The sequence below is a fragment of the Martes martes genome (genome assembly GCF_963455335.1).
Source record: "Martes martes genome assembly, chromosome: 7".
Classification (NCBI taxonomy): Eukaryota; Metazoa; Chordata; class Mammalia; order Carnivora; family Mustelidae; genus Martes; species Martes martes.
Genome location: NC_137894.1, coordinates 48,287,534 through 48,305,833, shown reverse-complemented (window position 1 = coordinate 48,305,833; position 18,300 = coordinate 48,287,534). Strand labels below are relative to the sequence as shown.

The 18,300-nt window shown below is 52.1% G+C and overlaps 1 protein-coding gene across 1 annotated transcript in view; it reads left to right on the top strand.

Annotated features, from left to right (window-relative positions):
• Positions 1-18,300, top strand: part of ITGA11 (integrin subunit alpha 11) — a 110,632-nt gene that overhangs the window by 39,180 nt on the left and 53,152 nt on the right. Inside the window, exons 3-4 of the mRNA XM_080809228.1 lie at positions 11,230-11,330; positions 16,168-16,259. Of these exons, the coding sequence (XP_080665354.1) occupies positions 11,230-11,330; positions 16,168-16,259 (193 nt within the window). The remainder of the gene's footprint in view (positions 1-11,229; positions 11,331-16,167; positions 16,260-18,300) is intronic.

Genomic DNA, 18,300 nt, shown 5'->3' with positions numbered 1-18,300 from the left:
ATGGCCAGTTGCAAGAATTTAGAGACCCTGGAAAGTGGGGGAGGGGGCAGAGGGTTAATCTGATTGGGGGGAAAATGCAATGGTCTTCAGCAGGTAGGCATCTAAGCATCTGTGTACAGTTCAGGTCACATTAGGTAGAGTTCTCTGCACAAGCGAGGGGAGAAGGGTGGGAATTTGGGGTGTTGAGGAGATGCGAGTGGGGAGGAAGAAGGGGGATGAATGGCATGAGCACAGCTGAGAATGCCCTCACGCTGAGCTTTGTGAAGTCAGGCACTTACCTGTCTCTCTGGGTTCATCCCTGGCCCATGGGAGCTTTTGCCACACCAGGTGCAATAGAAGCACGCCCATCAGCCTGGCCCCGTCAGGACTCAGTGATCACTCCTCCTCGTGAAGGGCTAGTCACCTTGCAAGGCTCTATCTAGCAGCTGCCTGCTCCAGAAAGGCTCCCCACACGGCTGAGCAAGTGTCCTTCCTCTGCATCCCCACCACATCCGGGCCCCCTCTTGTAGCGCTTTCCTCTGCCCTGAAATCACCAGGGGCTTGTCTCTCCGCCCACTCCCAATTAAGGGTGTGGACTAGGCTCCATTCGGCTTTCCATCCTCAGTGCCCAGCTCATACTATGGGTTCAGTGACTCCTTTTTTGCAGTGAATCTGCCCAAGCTGTCATTTCATAGGTGAGGACACAGGCCCAGAGAGGGCAGAGACTCCCCCCAGGTCACTCAGCCTGCCTGGGAGCAGATCAGAATTAACCATAAACATGACAACAGGCCCCAAACTGAAAAATGGCATCTGTTGTTTTGCCTCTTCTCCCCTTTTTCTCCGCTCCCCAAATCCTGCTGGCGGAAATGGCAGCAGACTCAGTAGGCCTAACGAGTATCCCGTCTGCACCTCGGCCTCTACCCAGAGCCTCTTGGCATGCCATGCAATGCCATGAGCCAGGGCTGGGTATGCTGGTCACATTTTGGGTATCACCAGGCTGACCATGACCCCGAGGAAGCAGGCCTACACGGGACAGAGAATGGGGGCTTCCATGGCCAAGTTCGGACTGAGGAGCTGCCACGACATTGAAACCATACGTTCCACTGAGCAACATCTCCCCAAACTATCCGCGTGTTAACATTTCATTTTCTGAGGAAAGAGTTGTTCAGGAACTGGGGGGAGAAAGCAACCTTGAGTGCACCTTAGAAAAACAAGCAAATTTATTGGACATTTTGAAAAGAGAAGGGGAGGTCCTTATGCTCCCCTCTCCAAATGGAGACCAACCCACCATCACCCTCCTGGAGAGCACCAGGTCAAGGGCATTCCAAAGTCGGTGGCCCAGCTGCAGAGGGGGCCCAGAAGAGCTCAGCTCAGCTCCTGGCTACCTGCACCCTAAGAAGCAGAGTGAAGATTCAGCTCATCTTTGCCAAATGAGCAGTGTCTTCCAACCGTCCATCTGCATATGCACTCAACAAGCAATTATGAAGACTAGACCATGTTCAAGGTACTTTGACCAGCACCAAAGGGGAGACTTAAAGGTGGATCAGGGTCTCACTCTCTGCTCTCTCGAGGCAAATTATCTAAAGGAGAGAAAAAACAGACAGGAGGGGTAAAAACAAGGCTTCATGCAGAAGTGAGAGAGAGCTTTCAGCTGAGAGATCAAGGAGGGCGACCTGGAAGAAGAGGATCTGACGAGTGGATGGAAGGAGGCAGGCTCAAGAGTGTGGGATTAGGGGACCGCACACACAGAGGTAGGAAGGAGAACTCCAGGTCTGGTGAAAACTAGGACAAGTGGCCCCGAGAGACTGGCAGCTGGGTGTGTGAAGGGGAGGGACACTGAGCTAAATGGCACAAAGGGCCACTCCGTTCTTCACGGTCAGTGGGTCAGGTTCTTGTTTTCCCTTCCAGTGGGCCGAGATTGTCCTTTGCGGTCACCTTCCCTCACTCTTCCCTCTGCTGCAACTTAGGAAAAAATGCTGTTTGGATGTAAGGTGAGGTGGACCCAGAAGTTTCCAGGAACAAAGCAGAAAGCCAAGCTTGTGAATGAAGTCAGCAGCTGTGATGATGCTTGTCAGGCAGGCTCTGTGCCTAAGACGATGGGGGCCGGCTCCAGGGCCCGCCTGCACAGTAACGGGCATGAGTTTTGTCCCCACTGACTATGCTGCCCCACGTAGCTAGGCCTGCGGAGTCTTGTTTATTCATTTGGGCTATGAAAGGCCGCACCTCCAAGCTCTGTCCTTATACCCAGCCAGCAGCCATTCCTCTGCTAGCCCTGTCAGTGGTAGGATCCACCGTGGGAAAGACAGATCCACGGAAGAGGCCTGTCCTGAGCTGTTTGGACAGGAGATTTCGACGTCCCCGCACCCAGGCTGGGGGGGTCGTCGGCTCTAGGTGTCCTGTCCCTTTGACCCCTAGGACTCTTCACCCCGTGAGAGGGGGCACAATCAGAGGAGGGTCAGAGTGGGCCCCAGGACAAGGGGCCCGGGACCAGGTCTAAGTGTGACATTAATATATACTGGCATGGAAAGTTGTTCTACTGCAAAATAATTAAGTGACAATAGTTCACTACAGAACCGTATATGTAGAATATTCCATTTTCCAAATTCGCTCTATAAATACCTAGAAGGTTTTCTGCACCCGTATTGCTAGTGGTCGCTATCTATAGAGGGCTGGGTGAAGAGGAAGGGGGAGGTCTTGCATACGATACTTTGCACAGTTCTGCATTATGAACTTCAGACAGTAAGCATATATCACTTATGTGCTAAAGTAGGTGTTTCTTATGTGTTTTCTTGTGACCAAAAGAAGCAAAACAAATTTTAAAAATATTCCTGGGCCATTCCGGGACAGGTAAGAAGGGTGCCATGGTCATGATCCCCAGATGTAGTAAAAATTCCTGGGACGCATGTGCTTTTTCACATGTCCACAGGACCTCACATCTGCTTCCTGCCTGAACACCTGGGAGCTTCTAAGAATAGATTTCTGAGCCCTGTCCCCCACCTGGTTGAATAAGAACCTCCTGGAGGTGAGGCCCAGGAACCTGCATTGGTAACTCCCCAGGTGACTCTGATGACCAGCAAGGTCTGGGACCCACCACCCTCAAAACCCCAGTAGCCCAGGTGTGTTCGGTCCCATTCAGTTGATGAGAACACTGAAGCCCAGGGCAGTTAACAGCCTTACCTCAGGTGTTGTTTCCACCAGTAGAGCTTGTTCCACTCTCCCGGCTGGATTAACAGGTGTTGGGAGACCAAGGAGGGCCTGTAGTCGGCCGTCCCAAATTGCAGGTTATGGGATCACAGTCATTCCACTGAGCCAGGTGACTGGCTAACTCATCCAATTGTATTTTGGGGAGCTGACCTGTGCCAGGCACTCTTGTGGGTGCTGGGGTGTCTTTGAGATGCAAACCTGGCCAACAAGGCCCTCACCCCCTTGTTTCTCACATTCTACTGGGAGATAAGGATGATGAACAGGGGGCTGCCTGGGTGGCTCAGTTGGTTAAGCGTCTGCCTTCAGCTCAGGTCATGATCCCAGGGTCCTGGAATCAAGTCCCACATTGGGGCTCCCTGCTCAGCAGGGAGTCTGCTTCTCCCTCTGCCTACCACTCCCCCTGCTTGTGCTCTTTCTGTCAAAAAAAAAAAAAAGATGATGAATGGAGGGGGAAGCATCTTCAAGGACACCTAGGTGGCTCAGTTGGTTGAATGTCCGACTCTTGGTTGGGGCTCAGGTCCTGATCTCATTGTCGTGAGATCTAACCCTGTATCGAGCGCCATGCTAAGCCCAGAGTCTGCTTGAGATTCTCTCTCTCTCTCTCTCTGTCCCTCTCCCTTTCACTCATGCTTGTGTTCTCTCTCTCTCGAATGAGTAAATAAATCTTAAAAAAACAAACAAACAAACAAACAAAAAAAAAAAACCTGGTGTCTTCAGAGAGGGGGAAGTGCTAAAGGGAGTTAAGGCATGGTGGTGAGACAGGAGGGGCAGGTGGTCAGGAAAGGCCCCTTGGGGGAGGTGACCTTGGAGCTGAGCCCTAAGTGACAGACCCAGTCGTGCCACATTCAGAGCCACCCTGATAAAAAGGGGGGAGGGGCAGGTGAGCATCAGGGAGCCAATACAGAGCTTCTGCAGGCAGAGTGAAGAGGGTGGGTTTTACTGGAATGGATTTGGGGCTTTGAGCCCAGCCAGGGTCGCAGGTTACCCCACGTATTATGATGTATTATGATTACATGGGTCATCATCCCCTAGAGGGCTTATTAATACACAGATGCTGGCTCCCCCTTTTAGTTTCGATTCTGTGAGTTTGGGTGGGCGGGGCTTGGGGGGCAAGATGTTGCATTTCTAACCAGCTCCTGGGGACGCTGATGCTGCTGGTCTGGGCACCACTGTGAGAACCACCGCGGTGTTGTCATGACCTGTTAACCTGCCCGTGTCACTAGGTGAGCTCCTCTGGAGAGCTCCCAAAGGCAGGATGACCTCATGTGCATTGTCGTGCCCCCAGCGCTTGGCACATTAGCAGGAGCTCAATAAATGCTCACGATTCATTGAATGAATGAGGGTGTGGATCATTGGCAGCATCAGATTCATGGAAAACCCTTGGAATATAACAAGCACTATGTAGCTGTATTGGGGTTCCCCAGAGAAACAGAACCCATAGGATGTGTGTGTATGTGTGTGTGTATACATACACATATCTATAAAGAGATTATAAGGAGTTGGTTCACATGACTATGGAGGCTGGCGAGTCCCGAGATCTGCAAGGTACATCAGCAAGCTAGAGGCTCCGAGGAGCTGATGGGGTAGTTACAGGGTGAGGGCCAGCCGGCTGGAGACCTAGGAGAGCTGAAGTTTCCATTTGAGATGAAAATAAGAAAAAGCAATGTCCCAGTTCCAAGGCATTCCATTAGGAAAGATTCTCTGTTACTGGCGCTAGGGTCAGCCCTCTTGTTGTCTTCAGGCCTTCAACTCTTTGAACGAGGTCCACCCACATGAAGGAGGACAATCTGCTTTACTCAGTCTTTAGATTTGAATGTTTATCTCATCCCAGAACACACTCACAGATATACCCAGAATAATGTTTGACCAAAGATCTGGACTCCCCATAGCCCCGTCAAGTTGGCACATAATAAAATTAGTCATCACAGTACATGTGTGTGTTTCAAATGCACCCAGAGGAGTCCCACTTCTCATGGGGGTTGCACCCGGGCAGGGGGAGTTAGGGATATGCTGGCAAACAGAGGGGTCTTCATTTTCCTGGCCCCCAGGAGTTCAGACCTTGTCAGGTCTTTGAGCCACAAGCCCCTCCGACCAAACCAGGAAGACCAGCAGGTGTCCGGTGGGCTCTCCCTCCACACCCCACCCTCAGCACGGGGTTTGCTGCGCTCAGCGCTTTCCTAGCCCCATCTTGAACACATTAGCCACCCTATTCATGTTGGCTGCAGGAGATTACATTTTCCATGGAGAGAGAGGGAGAGGAAAAACCTCACTGAAGGAATAGTCTCTCCTTTGTTCCCCGGAGCTCTCTGCTCCTCAAGTGGACCCCCCTCCCTGATGTCCCTATCTGATTTCAAGGAAAGAAAATGGAGCCAAGAAAGAAATGGAACAAAGGGGCTGGGTGGGTTTGAGTGGAGGAGGGGTGCTGGGAGAGAGGAACAGGTGAGGGAGGGAATGGGGTGATTGGGAGAGAAAGGGACACAAGGCCCCTGGGGGACTGGCCCATTTGGCTCCAGGGGGGGTAGCCCCTCTCCATCCTGGGCCTTCTGAACTGGCCACTCTTTCACAATGGTGGAAAGAGCACTGGACTTGGAGTCTCAGTGTCGCTCCGCAGGCTTGTCACCTCACCTTCTGAGCCTCAGATACAAACTGTTCTTCCAGTCTCAGAGCTGTTCTGGTGATCAAAATCAAGTGTAATTCAACGACACCAAAAGGGATTCATTAAAATGAAAAAAACAGTCAGTCATAGTCGGATGTCCTAGGATGTGAGGGCCAGGTCTTGCAGAGAGAGGCAAGGAGGCTGCCCGAGGAGCAGATGAAACCTTACATCCTGCCTTTTTCCTCAGCGGTCTGTTCTGACCTCGGGGCTCAGGACCTCCTCCAAGGGCAGGCCCATCAGTTGGAAGTTTTCTCTTTCTTTTCCCAAGCCTCTGATGGCCTTTTTGTGCCCATGGCTTCTGCTGACCCCATCTGTTGGGGAGCTAAGCTGTTCACACCTACCTCCCCAGACCCAGCCAGTAAAAGGCTGAGCTGCACCTAGAGCCCCAGCCCTTGTCCCCATGCTTTCCACCTTCCATGCTTTGGGGGACCATTGCCCTGGGAATCAGGATGCCATATACCAGTCCAGCTCTGCCACTGTCTGCTCTGAGATCTCAGATACAGAACTTCCCTGATCTGGCTTCTGATGACTCACTGTTATGTCGTGAGGCTGACCCAAGGAACCTCTTGGTTTCCTCTCAGGTCTGATGGCCTGCCAGGCCAGTTACCAGGTAACCAGAAATACCTGGAGTGTGGGTCTCCCTATCTAAGTAGCTGTTATAAGTGTGATGCACATAGAACAAAAGAATTTCTGTTCCTACAAGAGTGGGTTTTATGCATTCAGCTAAACAACCAGAGAAATAACATACATGGTGTCTGTGAATCCACCCACCACCCATGACAAAGTAAGGATATGCCCCAGATGGAGCATGAACTGAGGGGTAGGAATCTGCTCCTCTCTCATTGGTCTTGGATGTCAGGTTCCTCTTATAGCATGGTAATATATGGAATTTCTAAGGGTAATTTTAACTATGTGGGTTTTTTGGCCTTACACACTGTAGTTAGATGTCTGTGGTTATAAATATCTGCAAAATCAACCCAAACAGGCTTATATGGTAAAAAGTAGTTATTGCTTATATATCTGAAAAGTCCAGCAGCAAATCTAGCTTCAGGTAGAGTTTGATCCAGGGGCTTACAGTATCATCAGGACTTCAGCCTCTTCTCTTAATGCTTCTCTCAGCCCTCCCCCTTTCCATGCATCAGCTCACAACTCTCATTGCCACAAGGTGGCTGCCGGCAGTCCCACAGCTTACATCTACATGTGGCATCTGGACAAAAGGAACTACTTTGGTCCTTGAGTCCCAAGCAGAAGTCCTGAGATTCACTCTGATAGGGATGACCCTGACTTAATCACAGTAGCAGGGGATAAACTTGGTCTCGCCTGAGGTATGTGCTCAGTCCTTAGAACTGGGAATGGAGCTAGATTCCCTGGATCCCCAAACAAAAATGAGGACTGTGGGAAGAGAGACATGGGAACCAAGGAAGCAAGCAACACTGACTAAATGGAAGGTGGGTCACTCCTTTGCACAGAAAATACTCCATTTCTCAATAACACTTTTTCTGGGTACTGAACTTGGGGCTCCTCTTAGGTCTGAGGCAAAGCTGAAAACTCCTGAAACTGCTACTGCAGCTCTGGACCATAAGCCAGAATGTCAGATCAGCCGATAGGTACCTCTTTACCAAGGGCCTTCCAGGCCACCCAATGCTAGTCCTGGCAGCAAGGCAAGACGAGGACATTTCAGCCCTCAAGGAATTATAACACTGAAATACTGCCTGCAGCAGGCAGCAGGGATTACATACTAGTTCATGTGGGAAAGCCTGGGAGTAATCAGGCAGGGCTTCCTGGAGTAGGTGGAAATTTTGCCAAACTCAAATGGATGGTGTCCAGGGTGGGATGTGCACACCACTGGGCATGGACAGGACAGTATACTTTGGGCACAAAAATAAAACAATTCAAGGTCTGTTTAAATTTATATTTTATCTGAAAAAAAAATTACTGATCTTTAAGATACAGACTAACAGTTTCGCACAGGTGTAATTGACATGTAAATTTATACAACTGGAGGTACATGTTACCTTTTTTTCTGATAGGAGTATGCATTTGAAAATGTTCAGAGACTGAAATTGCCTTGAAGGATGGAGCCAAGGATAAAGGGAGGTCAGGATGAGCTCCGAAGGGGCCCTGTTGGAGAGGGCGTGAGTTACAGAGCCAGGGCTCCTGTCTTAGTCTGTGACCTGCTGGGAGCCAAGGAGCCCCAGCCCTAGCGGGCCCACCACACCTGCCTTCCTCAGGTGGCCCTCTTTCTAGGGAGCCTCCTCCCTTGGCAAGGCCCTGCTTCTATAGAGGACAGTCACCAGGGAGGGGTCCGCCAGGGCTTGGGCTGAAGCCTGCCTCCAGTTCTCCCATCTGCAGCAGCCCTGCTCCCAGAAGAATGCTGGGAGCCCACAGCCAGTGAGTCACAGCACACTGCGCATGGAAAGGGCCCGATGCTCGCCATGACCTTTGGGGTTTGTCTTCCCGTCTGGTGCCCACACCACAGGGATTGGTGTCCTGCCCCCAGAGGCACAGCAGGCCTGAGGCTGCAGATAGCTATATAAGGGGACGGCCAGGGCTGCCAGACCCCAGGAGCCATTTGGCTGGTCTCAGTGGTGACGCAAACATTTTCCCTGGGCTTGGGCAGTTACCCCCTCACAGTGAGATTGAATCATATCCTCAAAACCTCAAGCCTGACAGGCACACGTAACGCCAAGACTCAAGAGTGGTAAAGAAGGCTGACCCAGGCCCTCACTGCATGACAAAGAAATATTTGGGGCAACACAGACAAAGCTGTCCCAGGAGAACTGGTCCTGGCTCTGCCACAGACAAACTGGGGGGTCTGGTTCAGCATCCCTCCTGGGGGTCTCATCTTCTGCATCTGTAATATGGGGACAGTATGCCCTGTCCCATCACCTCTTGAGATGCCAGTGTCCCCCCGGGGAAACGAGGTCTGGAGAATGGACATGGGATGTAGGGGGCTGGCCCATGAACTTAGTCTTTCTGCATAGGTTACTTCAATGTAGCACCTCTGTTTCTTGATGACTTTTGACATCTGTGACTTCGCACAGATATAGTATGGGGGGTTGTTAACCCCATTTCACAGCCAAGAAAACCAAGGTCTGGAAAGTTCAATGACCTTCAAGACCACACAGCAAGCTAGAGTCCAAATGAGCCCCTACAATCTCAACCCAAAGGCCTCTCCCTGTACTGGGAGCTTCACCCAGTAGGCCCCCCAACAGGGGCCTCAAAGTCCCAATCCATAAGATGGGCAGAGTTGTGAGGATCTGCCTTGTCAGGATGCTGGGGTGTTTTCTAGAAGACACATGGAGATAGCTTTTCTAGCAGATGGCCATGGGTTTTCTGACGTAGAGCCTGCTGAGCCTAGTTCTCCCAGAGGCAACCTATGAGGTATTCCTCAGAGGCACTCTTTCCAGAAAGCACTCACCATCAGGTGGTGGGGCCCTGGAGGGAAGACTGGGTCACATATCAGGTTGACCTTGAAAACTGGAGCAGCGGAAGAGCAAGCCTGGGGCCCAGGCCTCACTGACTGATAGATGGCTCCCTCCCTCCTGCTCTCCCTCCCTCCCTCTCTTGTTTCTCTCTCCCTCCGGCCATCCTTCCCTCCCTCTCTCCATCCTTCGTTTCCGTTTCCTCCCTCCCTCCTTCTTTCATCGCACCGTCCCTGGCTCTCTCTTCCTCACTCCCTCCCTGTCTCTCTCTCTCCCTCCCTCCCTCACTCTCTACCTCTCTCCTTCCTTCCTTCCCTCCCTCTCTCTTTGTCTCTCTCTCTGTGTCTGTCCGTCTCTCCCTCTCTCTCCCCACCCCCCTTGCTAGAAAGACTGCAACAGCCTTGACCACACAATCACTCACAGAATTAAGTAGCCAAAAATCACGTCGTCTAGACAAACAGATTTTATGGGTCCAATTAATTCCTGCTGGTCAAAAATAGGCAGGCTTAATTAGCAGATATATTTAGAATCTGTCATTATCTGGTTCCCAGGGGAGAAAGCTCAGCTCTTATTTCATAAACTCTAATTTCAAACAGAGCTCTGTTAACCTTCCCCTTCAGACCTATTGTGCTTCCCTGACAGCAGTGAGAGGTGGACAGGAGTTGGACCCGGGGGAATTTGACCACAAGAAGCCACTGGAGTCCTGGGTAGCCTGAACCTCCAAGTCTGTCCCCACTCAGCCATCAGAAGTCAGAAGACGCGATGGCTTCTTTGGGCAGTGTCACCAGGGGTGGGGAGCTACAGGGAAAGCAGGCGTCCAGAGTGGTCTTTATGTCCTACTGTCTCCCCTGTCCCTGCACCCCAAGCTCCACTGTTGTCTATTGCCTGTGCCTTGGGGCCTGGGAGGCCTCTGGGGCACTGTGAGCTCTGGCACCTTCTGTCCCTGCCAGGGCTTCATTCTTGAGTCAGGCCTGAGCAGAGGAGGTGGTCGCTGGCTGAGAGCAGCACTGGAGGCCCAGAGGGTTCCAGGCATCTAAAATCAAAGTGTGGGCCGGGCTGTGTTCCCCTGCAGGATCTAGGAGAGAGTCCTTCCTTGCCTCTCGTAACTTCCATTTGGCTCAGCATTCCTTGTTTTGTGGCTGCGTCCCTCCTAGTTCTGCCTCCATCTGTACATGGTTTTCATCTCTTTCTGGGTCTCTTCTGTGTTTAGCCTACAAGAACACCCAGTCATTGGATTTAGGGCCAACTGTGTTCTCTAGAATAACTTCATTTCAAGATCACTTATTGTAATTGCTAAGACCCTCTTTCCAAGTAAAGTCACAAAGACATAGGCTCAAGGCAGAAGCCCCAGCTGGGGGCCTTGCCCACCTTGTGCAAAGATTTAGTCATTCACTCATGGCTCTGGAGGCAGCCATGAGTGACCGCTAGGCACCATGCCCCAGTCCCTGGGTCCCCAGCAGAAAGACTGTCATGTATGGTGAGGAATGAGGCCCTCCACAAGTTGTGACACATGGCCAAGACTCTATGGCTCCAAAACCATCATTCCTCTGCCTGAATGACCACCATTACCACCGTCCCTTTATTTGACAAACTCATAAACATCCATTAAGACCCAGCCCAAGCACACCTCCTCCATGATGTCTGCCCTGCTCTCTTCTCCCAGGGACTAACTTCCATCTCGTTAGCAGCAGGGCCCTTATGGTCTTCATCTCTGTATCTAGATCCTGGCAAGGGCCTGGAGTAGGTCACAGGCCCCATGACTTCATGCCGAATGCCCAGCATCCCTCTCCCTGGGAGACAAATGTCTGAGCTGGAGGGTCTGCACACAGCTGCCCCTCACGATTTCCTCCTGCCTTCCTTACCCCATCTTCCCCTCAGTACCGCCCTCCCTGTTCCATCCTCTGCCACGAAGAAGCCAAGAAGCCCCTCCTCCGACATCTTTACACGTCTTCTTTTCCTTCCCAGGCTGGTCGTGGGCGCTCCATTGGAAACCAATGGCCACCAGAAGACAGGAGACGTGTACAAGTGTCCAGTGACCCACGGGAACTGCACCAAGCTCAACCTGGGTAACGTGAGCCTCTGGTCTCCCCACAGGGAGGCCAACCGCCATCTAGGGCAGGGCCTGCTTTAAAGCGCATCTATGCCCACAGTCATGCTGGCTTCTCCCAGCCACCCTGGGGTCGCTGCCTCCATTCGACAGATGAGCAAGCTGAGGCCAGAGAGAGGAAGCCACTTTCCCAGAGTCGCACCAGCTTGTCTGGGGCCAGCCAGGATTCAAACCTCTGCCTCTGTTGCTCTTTCCGATTCTCCCACTGCCCATGAATGTGAGGCTTTCTCTCCCAGCGGGAGAAAAACATTCCCTGTCTTCTTTCCAGTTTTGAAGTAATAACAATGGCTAATATTCATATATCTTCTATAATGTTAGCCATGTGCCAGGCACTAGTTTAAACATTTTTAGAGATTTTGACTCATTTAATCCCCTCCACGACCATTTAAGATTTGAGGTAATGAAGGAGGGAATGGCAGCAGGGGGAGGTGAGGGGACCTGTCGAGAGTCACTAGCTAAGCAGTAGTGAGGCCGGGGTTCCAATCCAGGCAGCCACTGTCACCCTGCAGTCAGTGAGCAGCCCAGCCTTTCTGGAAATAAAGGCACTGTCCTCACCCAGGAGCCCCACAGAATCTGTGCGTGCAAGTGTGTGTGTGCACATACCTGGGCATCTGTGAAAACGTACATGCTAATCGTCTGACACACTTCCATCTTGTGCTAAACACCCGACCGTGGCTGGGCCATCACTGCGCTTTCCGAAGGGAGTGAAATCTCCATTTGGGCTGGGACGCTACTGTCTCAGCCTTGCCCCAGAGCCAGGACCCTTGGCCTCCCTGCCTTCTAGGAAGGCCTCCTCTGCCCTCCAGCAGCCTCGTTGTAGGCTCCCTGGAGAGATGAAGCCGGCGGGGCCTGGTTGGGGAGGCAGCAGAGCTTCACGAGATAAGCAGATGGATGGAAAGGCCGGCATCAAAGAGAAAGCCCAAGAACCCAGATCCCCAGGGCAGCCAGCTGTCCCATCACATGGACACTCCCGCTGTCCACATCTGCGTCAGCACTGTGGGTGGGAAGTTCAAACCCCAGCACAGCCGGGGCCCAGACTTCAGTAAGGAAATAGTCTAGGGGGAGGCAGGAGCCTCGCTGGTGGCTCACAGAATCCAGTCATCACCACCCTGAAGGCACAGACTTCTGGAACAAGTCAAGCTGGGTTTCTCCTTCCAGCTGGACAGTTTCTTCGCTGTGTGTCCATAGGGAGCTCACATCCTCTCTCTGAGCCTCTGTTCACTCATGTGTGAAGTGAGGAGGGTGGACTCGAAGACCTTAGGATCCATTCCAGGTCTAATAGGTCCCCAACCTTTACTAAGAGCCTAGTATGTGTCAAGCACTGTCCTAGTTTTGGGGGATACAGCAGGGCACAAGAAGCCATGGGCTCTGCTGGGAGAGGACAATAAGCAAGCAGATAAACTAGAAAGTGGGTAGAGATAGACAGGCATAATGCTATAGGTAAGGATAAATGTTGTGTGATCAATCCCAGTGCTATGAGAAGAGAGACTGGGTGGGGAGGATGTGGGGAGGGGATTGTACCTTAGCAAGGTGGTCAGGGGAAGCCTCTTTAATCAGGTAACATTCCAGCAAAAATCTGATGGCAAGGAGTCAGGTGGGGCCAGAGCATGCTAGGCAGTGGGAGAGCACGTGCAAAGGCCCTGAGGTGGGAATGAGCTTACTCTGTTGGAGGGCAGAAAGAAGGGCCATGCAGATGGGTCAGAGGGAGCAAGGAAGGGGGTGGGAGGTATAAGCACTGGACTCAGGGCTAAGGCCGCTGAGAGAAGCTCCTGATCCAGGTAGGGACATAAACACATGAACTCATCATTTAATTTCCTCTACTGCTCTGATTTCCAGTGCGGATCCTATTTCCTTCCAAAGGAGGAGGAGCGCCTGCTGGCAGTGAGAGCCATGAAGCCCTCAGACCCTGGAAAACATTCTCGAACTGGGGCATATGCTGGGAGGTAGTGGGCAGCAAAGTGAGTCAGGGCAGAGGAAAAGAACTGATCGGGAAGCCCTTCATTTGAAGAGTGTTTCTTTCCCTCCCACTGAGGAGAAAGTGTAGGGCAGGAAGACCATCTGTCAGTTTATCCCCACAGTGGAAAACGCAAGGCTGGGAAACCTGACTCCTGGGTTTTCCTATGGCTTTTCCAGGCTGTGAGCCTCACCAAGCCAGAAATGTTCTTTCTTCTCTCTCCAGGGAAGGCTAAATGGGTGGCAGACATTCACAACTCAGTGTGAAAAAGCCTGTCACTGGTGCTGTCTTCCCAACACCTGGATGAAGTCAGGGGTTTAATGAAGGGCAGAGGCTCAGGCAGAGGATGTGATTCTGGAAGGCAGACTCCATGTGAGGAAGCGCTTGTGCCCCACGGTCTTCAAACAGACCAACCAAGAAAGATGCTAGTCTCTCCTGCTCACAGAGGGGCAGACTGAACCAAAAAGAGGGTAATGATTACCCCAAGTCCACAAGACCCGTACACAGCAGGGTGTGAGCTTGAGTCTCCCCTACCATGCTCATCTACTTCCGAGTCAGCAGTCTGACTAAAGACTTTGGTCACTGAGACCAGGGGGAATTAGATGGTGCATGGTGAGGTGAGGTGAGGTGAGGTGAGGTAAGCTGAGGTGAGGTTAGATGGAGTGAGGTGAGGTGAAGTGAAGTGAGCTGTGGTGGAGTGAGGTGGGGTGAGGGGAGGGGGGGTGAGGTGAGGTGAGGTGAAGTAAAGTGAGGTGAGGTGAGGTGAAGTGAGGTTAGATGGGGTGAGGTGAGGTCAGATGGGGTGAGGTGAGGTGAAGTGAAGTGAGCTGTGGTGGAGTGAGGTAGGGTGAGGGGAGGGGAGGTGAGGTGAGGTGAAGTAAAGTGAGGTGAGGTGAGGTGAAGTGAGGTTAGATGGGGTGAGGTGAGGTTAGATGGGGTGAGGTGAGGTGAAGTGAAGTGAGCTGTGGTGGAGTGAGGTAGGGTGAGGGGAGGGGAGGGGAGGGGAGGGGAGGTGAAGTAAAGTGAGGTGAGGTGAGGTGAGGTGAGGTTAGATGGGGTGAGGTGAGGTGAAGTGAAGTGAGCTGTGGTGGAGTGAGGTAGGGTGAGGGGAGGGGAGGGGAGGGGAGGGGAGGGGAGGTGAAGTAAAGTGAGGTGAGGTGAGGTGAGGTGAGATGAGGTTAGATGGGGTGAGGTGAGGTGAAGTGAAGTGAGCTGTGGTGGAGTGAGGTGGGGTGGGGTGAGGTGAGGTGAGGTGGGGTGAGGTGGGGTTGGGGCGTGCCCCTGACACAAACGGAGGGCAGAACTCCCCAAGCTGCTGAAGGGTGGAGGTTGCCTGGTCAGGGCTTGCTTAGAGCTTCCTCTCCAGATTTCTCTCTGCCACCCCACTGCCACCACTGCCCTGCCATCAGACAGGACAGCTTGGGAAGGAATGGTACACAGCCTGGACTCAAGTCCCCACTCTCTCATCCACCAGCAATTGACCTCCTAGAAGTCACTAACCTTCTCTGCATCTCCATTTTCTCATCTGTGAAATGGAAATGTTGACTCCTGGGCCTCCCAAGACCAAGAGGGGGTCTTGGGAGGGCATGTGTGGGCAGTACTTTGTAAATGATATAGGCATTATAAAAACACAGGGTTATTACTATTCTTTTCTCTCCGGCTTCTTTGGACAGACAAAATAAAACAATCCCAGTCACTCACAATCTCCAGCCAAGAGGGGCTGGATTTCAAAAGGAGCCTTACTACCAACTGAGGGAACCCAGAAAGAAAAAACAGCCAACGTAGCTGCCCCACCCCCTGCCCACAGCACAGTGAGGCATCGAAGCTCCAGCCTCTGCTAATGCCCAGCTCCAGGCCCCCCTCGTCAAACTGACAGCCTCCACCAAAGCTAAATGTGAATTGTTCTCAGTGGAGGTCACCCAAGTCCTTGGAAGTCGGCAGGGAAGGCATCTGCTCATCCTTCACAGTACAGGAAGATTGACCTGCTCTCCATTTAATGAAATGCCCAGCTCACTTCCCCCAAAACTCTACCCCCTGCCACATGCCCACACACGTGTGTATACCCCAACACGCATCCATCGACACATCAGCGCTGGGGAAGTCAAGCTTGTCTCCTTCCCTTCAGCGGCCTGGTGCAATGATTTCGTCAGACCTTCACAGAATTTTTTGAGCAATTCTAATGTGCCCCAGCCCTGTCCTGACACTCAGTTGGCTGCTGGTAGTCCGGCTCCTAATCAGCTCTCTTGGCAGCGCACCACAGAACGACGTTCTCGCAAGACCTCACACACCTGTAAAGAGCTCTTCCTGCCCCGTGAGAGAATCAGTTATCGCATGTCCATTTATCAGATGAACAGAGAGGTCATGAGGAGGACATGGACTGCTAAGTTTTGATGGCAGACTGGCTTGAAGGAAAATGTGGAGGGGACGCTGCCCAGAGGAAGCCAGCCTAAGTCGGGTGGTCTGGAAGAGGCAGGACGGGACACATGAGGAATGCTAGGGACCGGTCAGATGTCTGGAGGGAGAAACGCTGGACTGGGTAATGCTCAGCCGAGTGCTTACTGTGTGACCTTGAGCAGGTTGCTTGGCCTCTCTGAGACTCAGTTTCTCCATCTCACAGGGAATTGTGAGGAAGTAACAGAAACATGTCTGGGCAAGACCTTAGGATATCATGAAGGGCTGCCTGGATGTGCAGGCGAACAAGGGCTCCAGAGGGGCAGGGAGAATCAGGGAGGGCTCCTCCTGGCCCTGATCCTGGACAGGCACCTCTGGGGGCTGACAGCAGCAGCAGGCTCTGGGCAGGGGGGTACAGGGCTCCTGGCTAAGTTTCTCCCTCCCACCCCAGGAAGGGTCACTCTATCCAACGTGTCTGAGCGGAAGGACAACATGCGCCTCGGCCTGAGCCTGGCCACCAACCCCAAGGACAACAGCTTCCTGGTAAGAGCCACCCATCCCACCCTCTCTCCACATCCCTGCCCCTCTTACCTACCCCCCAGACCCTCTGCTTGGAGCCAGGAGAGGCAGGGGGTGAATTACTATCTCCTTATACACTCTCACTCTGTCCACACGCTCAGGGAACAGCTCTGAATCTGATTCCTGCCTGTACCATTCTGCCAGCATGCCCTCAGCTTTTGAGAGGGACAGCCCTGGCAAGAGACCATACTGAGCTCTTTGTATGCATACCTTGGGGATGCGGGATAGATAGCCCAAAAGGAACAGGAAGCAAGATGGCCAGCAGTGTGAAGGGGGTTCATCCCTCCTTCTGGAGAGCCAAATTTTTGAGGCGGCGGCGGGGGGGTGTGAATCTCTGCTCCAGGTACGATCAAAGAACCAGGACACACCACACACCCTAGAAAGTGTCTGAAGGGAAGCCATAAATGAGAGAACACGGATTTATGACAACTGGGGGAAGAGATACAGAACAACGGGCCCCCCAGACTGCACAGGGTTAGATGGGAAGGCTTCCTGGGGGAGGTTTTTGATTTGTTTTTTGAGAAGAGACAACGGGTCTTAGCAGGGAAGAAAGAAGAGGGGGTACCTGTGCTGAAGAGGCAGTGATGTGCTGAGCCCAATACCAGCCACGAGATTCAGCAGTCAACAGAACACCTGCCCCCTGGAGCTTCTGTTCTGGTCGGGGGAGAGCTGATAAGCCAGAGTAGTGTAAACCTGATGTTGGGGCAGGAAGGCCAGTCGTCAGAGGTCTCTGCACCCTGCCCAGGCGAGTGCTCCCCAACTTTGCACACAGTCAGCAAGGGTGGGTGGCCTCGTGGCAGGCACTGCTGCTCCTTGCCACCATGGGTTGGGCAATGCTGGAGATTCAAAACAGGATCCTGCTGGGACAGATAGTTCTAGAAACAGCTGCAGAAGAGCATTTCAGAGAAACATTACCCCAGAAAGCCCAATAAAATGACCCACTCGTTTTAAGATGGGAGGGCTTTTGTCGCTCTCTGTTCTTGTCCAACAATATGTTTCTGTAGACAGATGGGACATTCAGGGTGTGGAGCACCAGACACCAGAACAACGAGATGAGTGGGATGTTCAGGGGCTGCGGAGAGCAGAGTGGGCCTGCCAGGGAAAGTTCAGAGGTACCTCGGATGTGGTCAGCCCACATCCCTTCACCATCTCAACCAAGGGCAGACAGGACACTGGGTCTTGTCCACACACAGACCTGTCAGGGGCTTTGTTGCTACTCCCTTTTCCTTCTGAGGCTCCTTATCATGTTCCTACCAAATTGATTTCATCTACTTCACGAGGTGGATGAAGGCCCAAGAAGGAGGGTGTGACACACCCTCTGGGGCTTCTGTGGGTGGGTTAAGTCCCTGGTTTATAAATGGCAACTTTCATTCACTCATTAACCCATCCATTCATCCATTCACTCATCAGTCCATCCCCCAACCAATTGTTTATCTCTCCATTCATCTGTTCATCCATCCATTCACTCATCCTTCCATCCATCCCTTCCTACACCCATCCATCATCCATTATCCATCATCCATCCATCCATCCAATTTCCGTCTTTCATTCACCCACTCATCCATCTATCATCTATCCACCCATCCTTCCAGCTACCATCTATCAATCTAGCCATCCATCCATCCTCCATCCTTCTACCCACCCACTCATCCATCCATCATCTGTCCACCTATCCATCCAGTCATCCATATACCCACCCATCTATCCAGCCATCATTTATCCATCTCTCCATCCATCCATCATCCAACCACCCACTCATCCATCGATTATCTATCCATCTATCCATCTGTCATCTATCCATCTCTCCATCCGTCCATCAACATCTATCCATCTATCCCTCCAGCTAACATCCATCATCCATCCTCCTTTATTCTCCCTTCTACTTCCAGAGAAATTTTACTGCAGCTTCAACAAAGGACAGAGATAAAACAAAACCTTTAAAATCTGACTGAAAAAAAGAAAGCTAATTAAAGAAAGGAATTAGAGATGGAATAATTATTTTTCC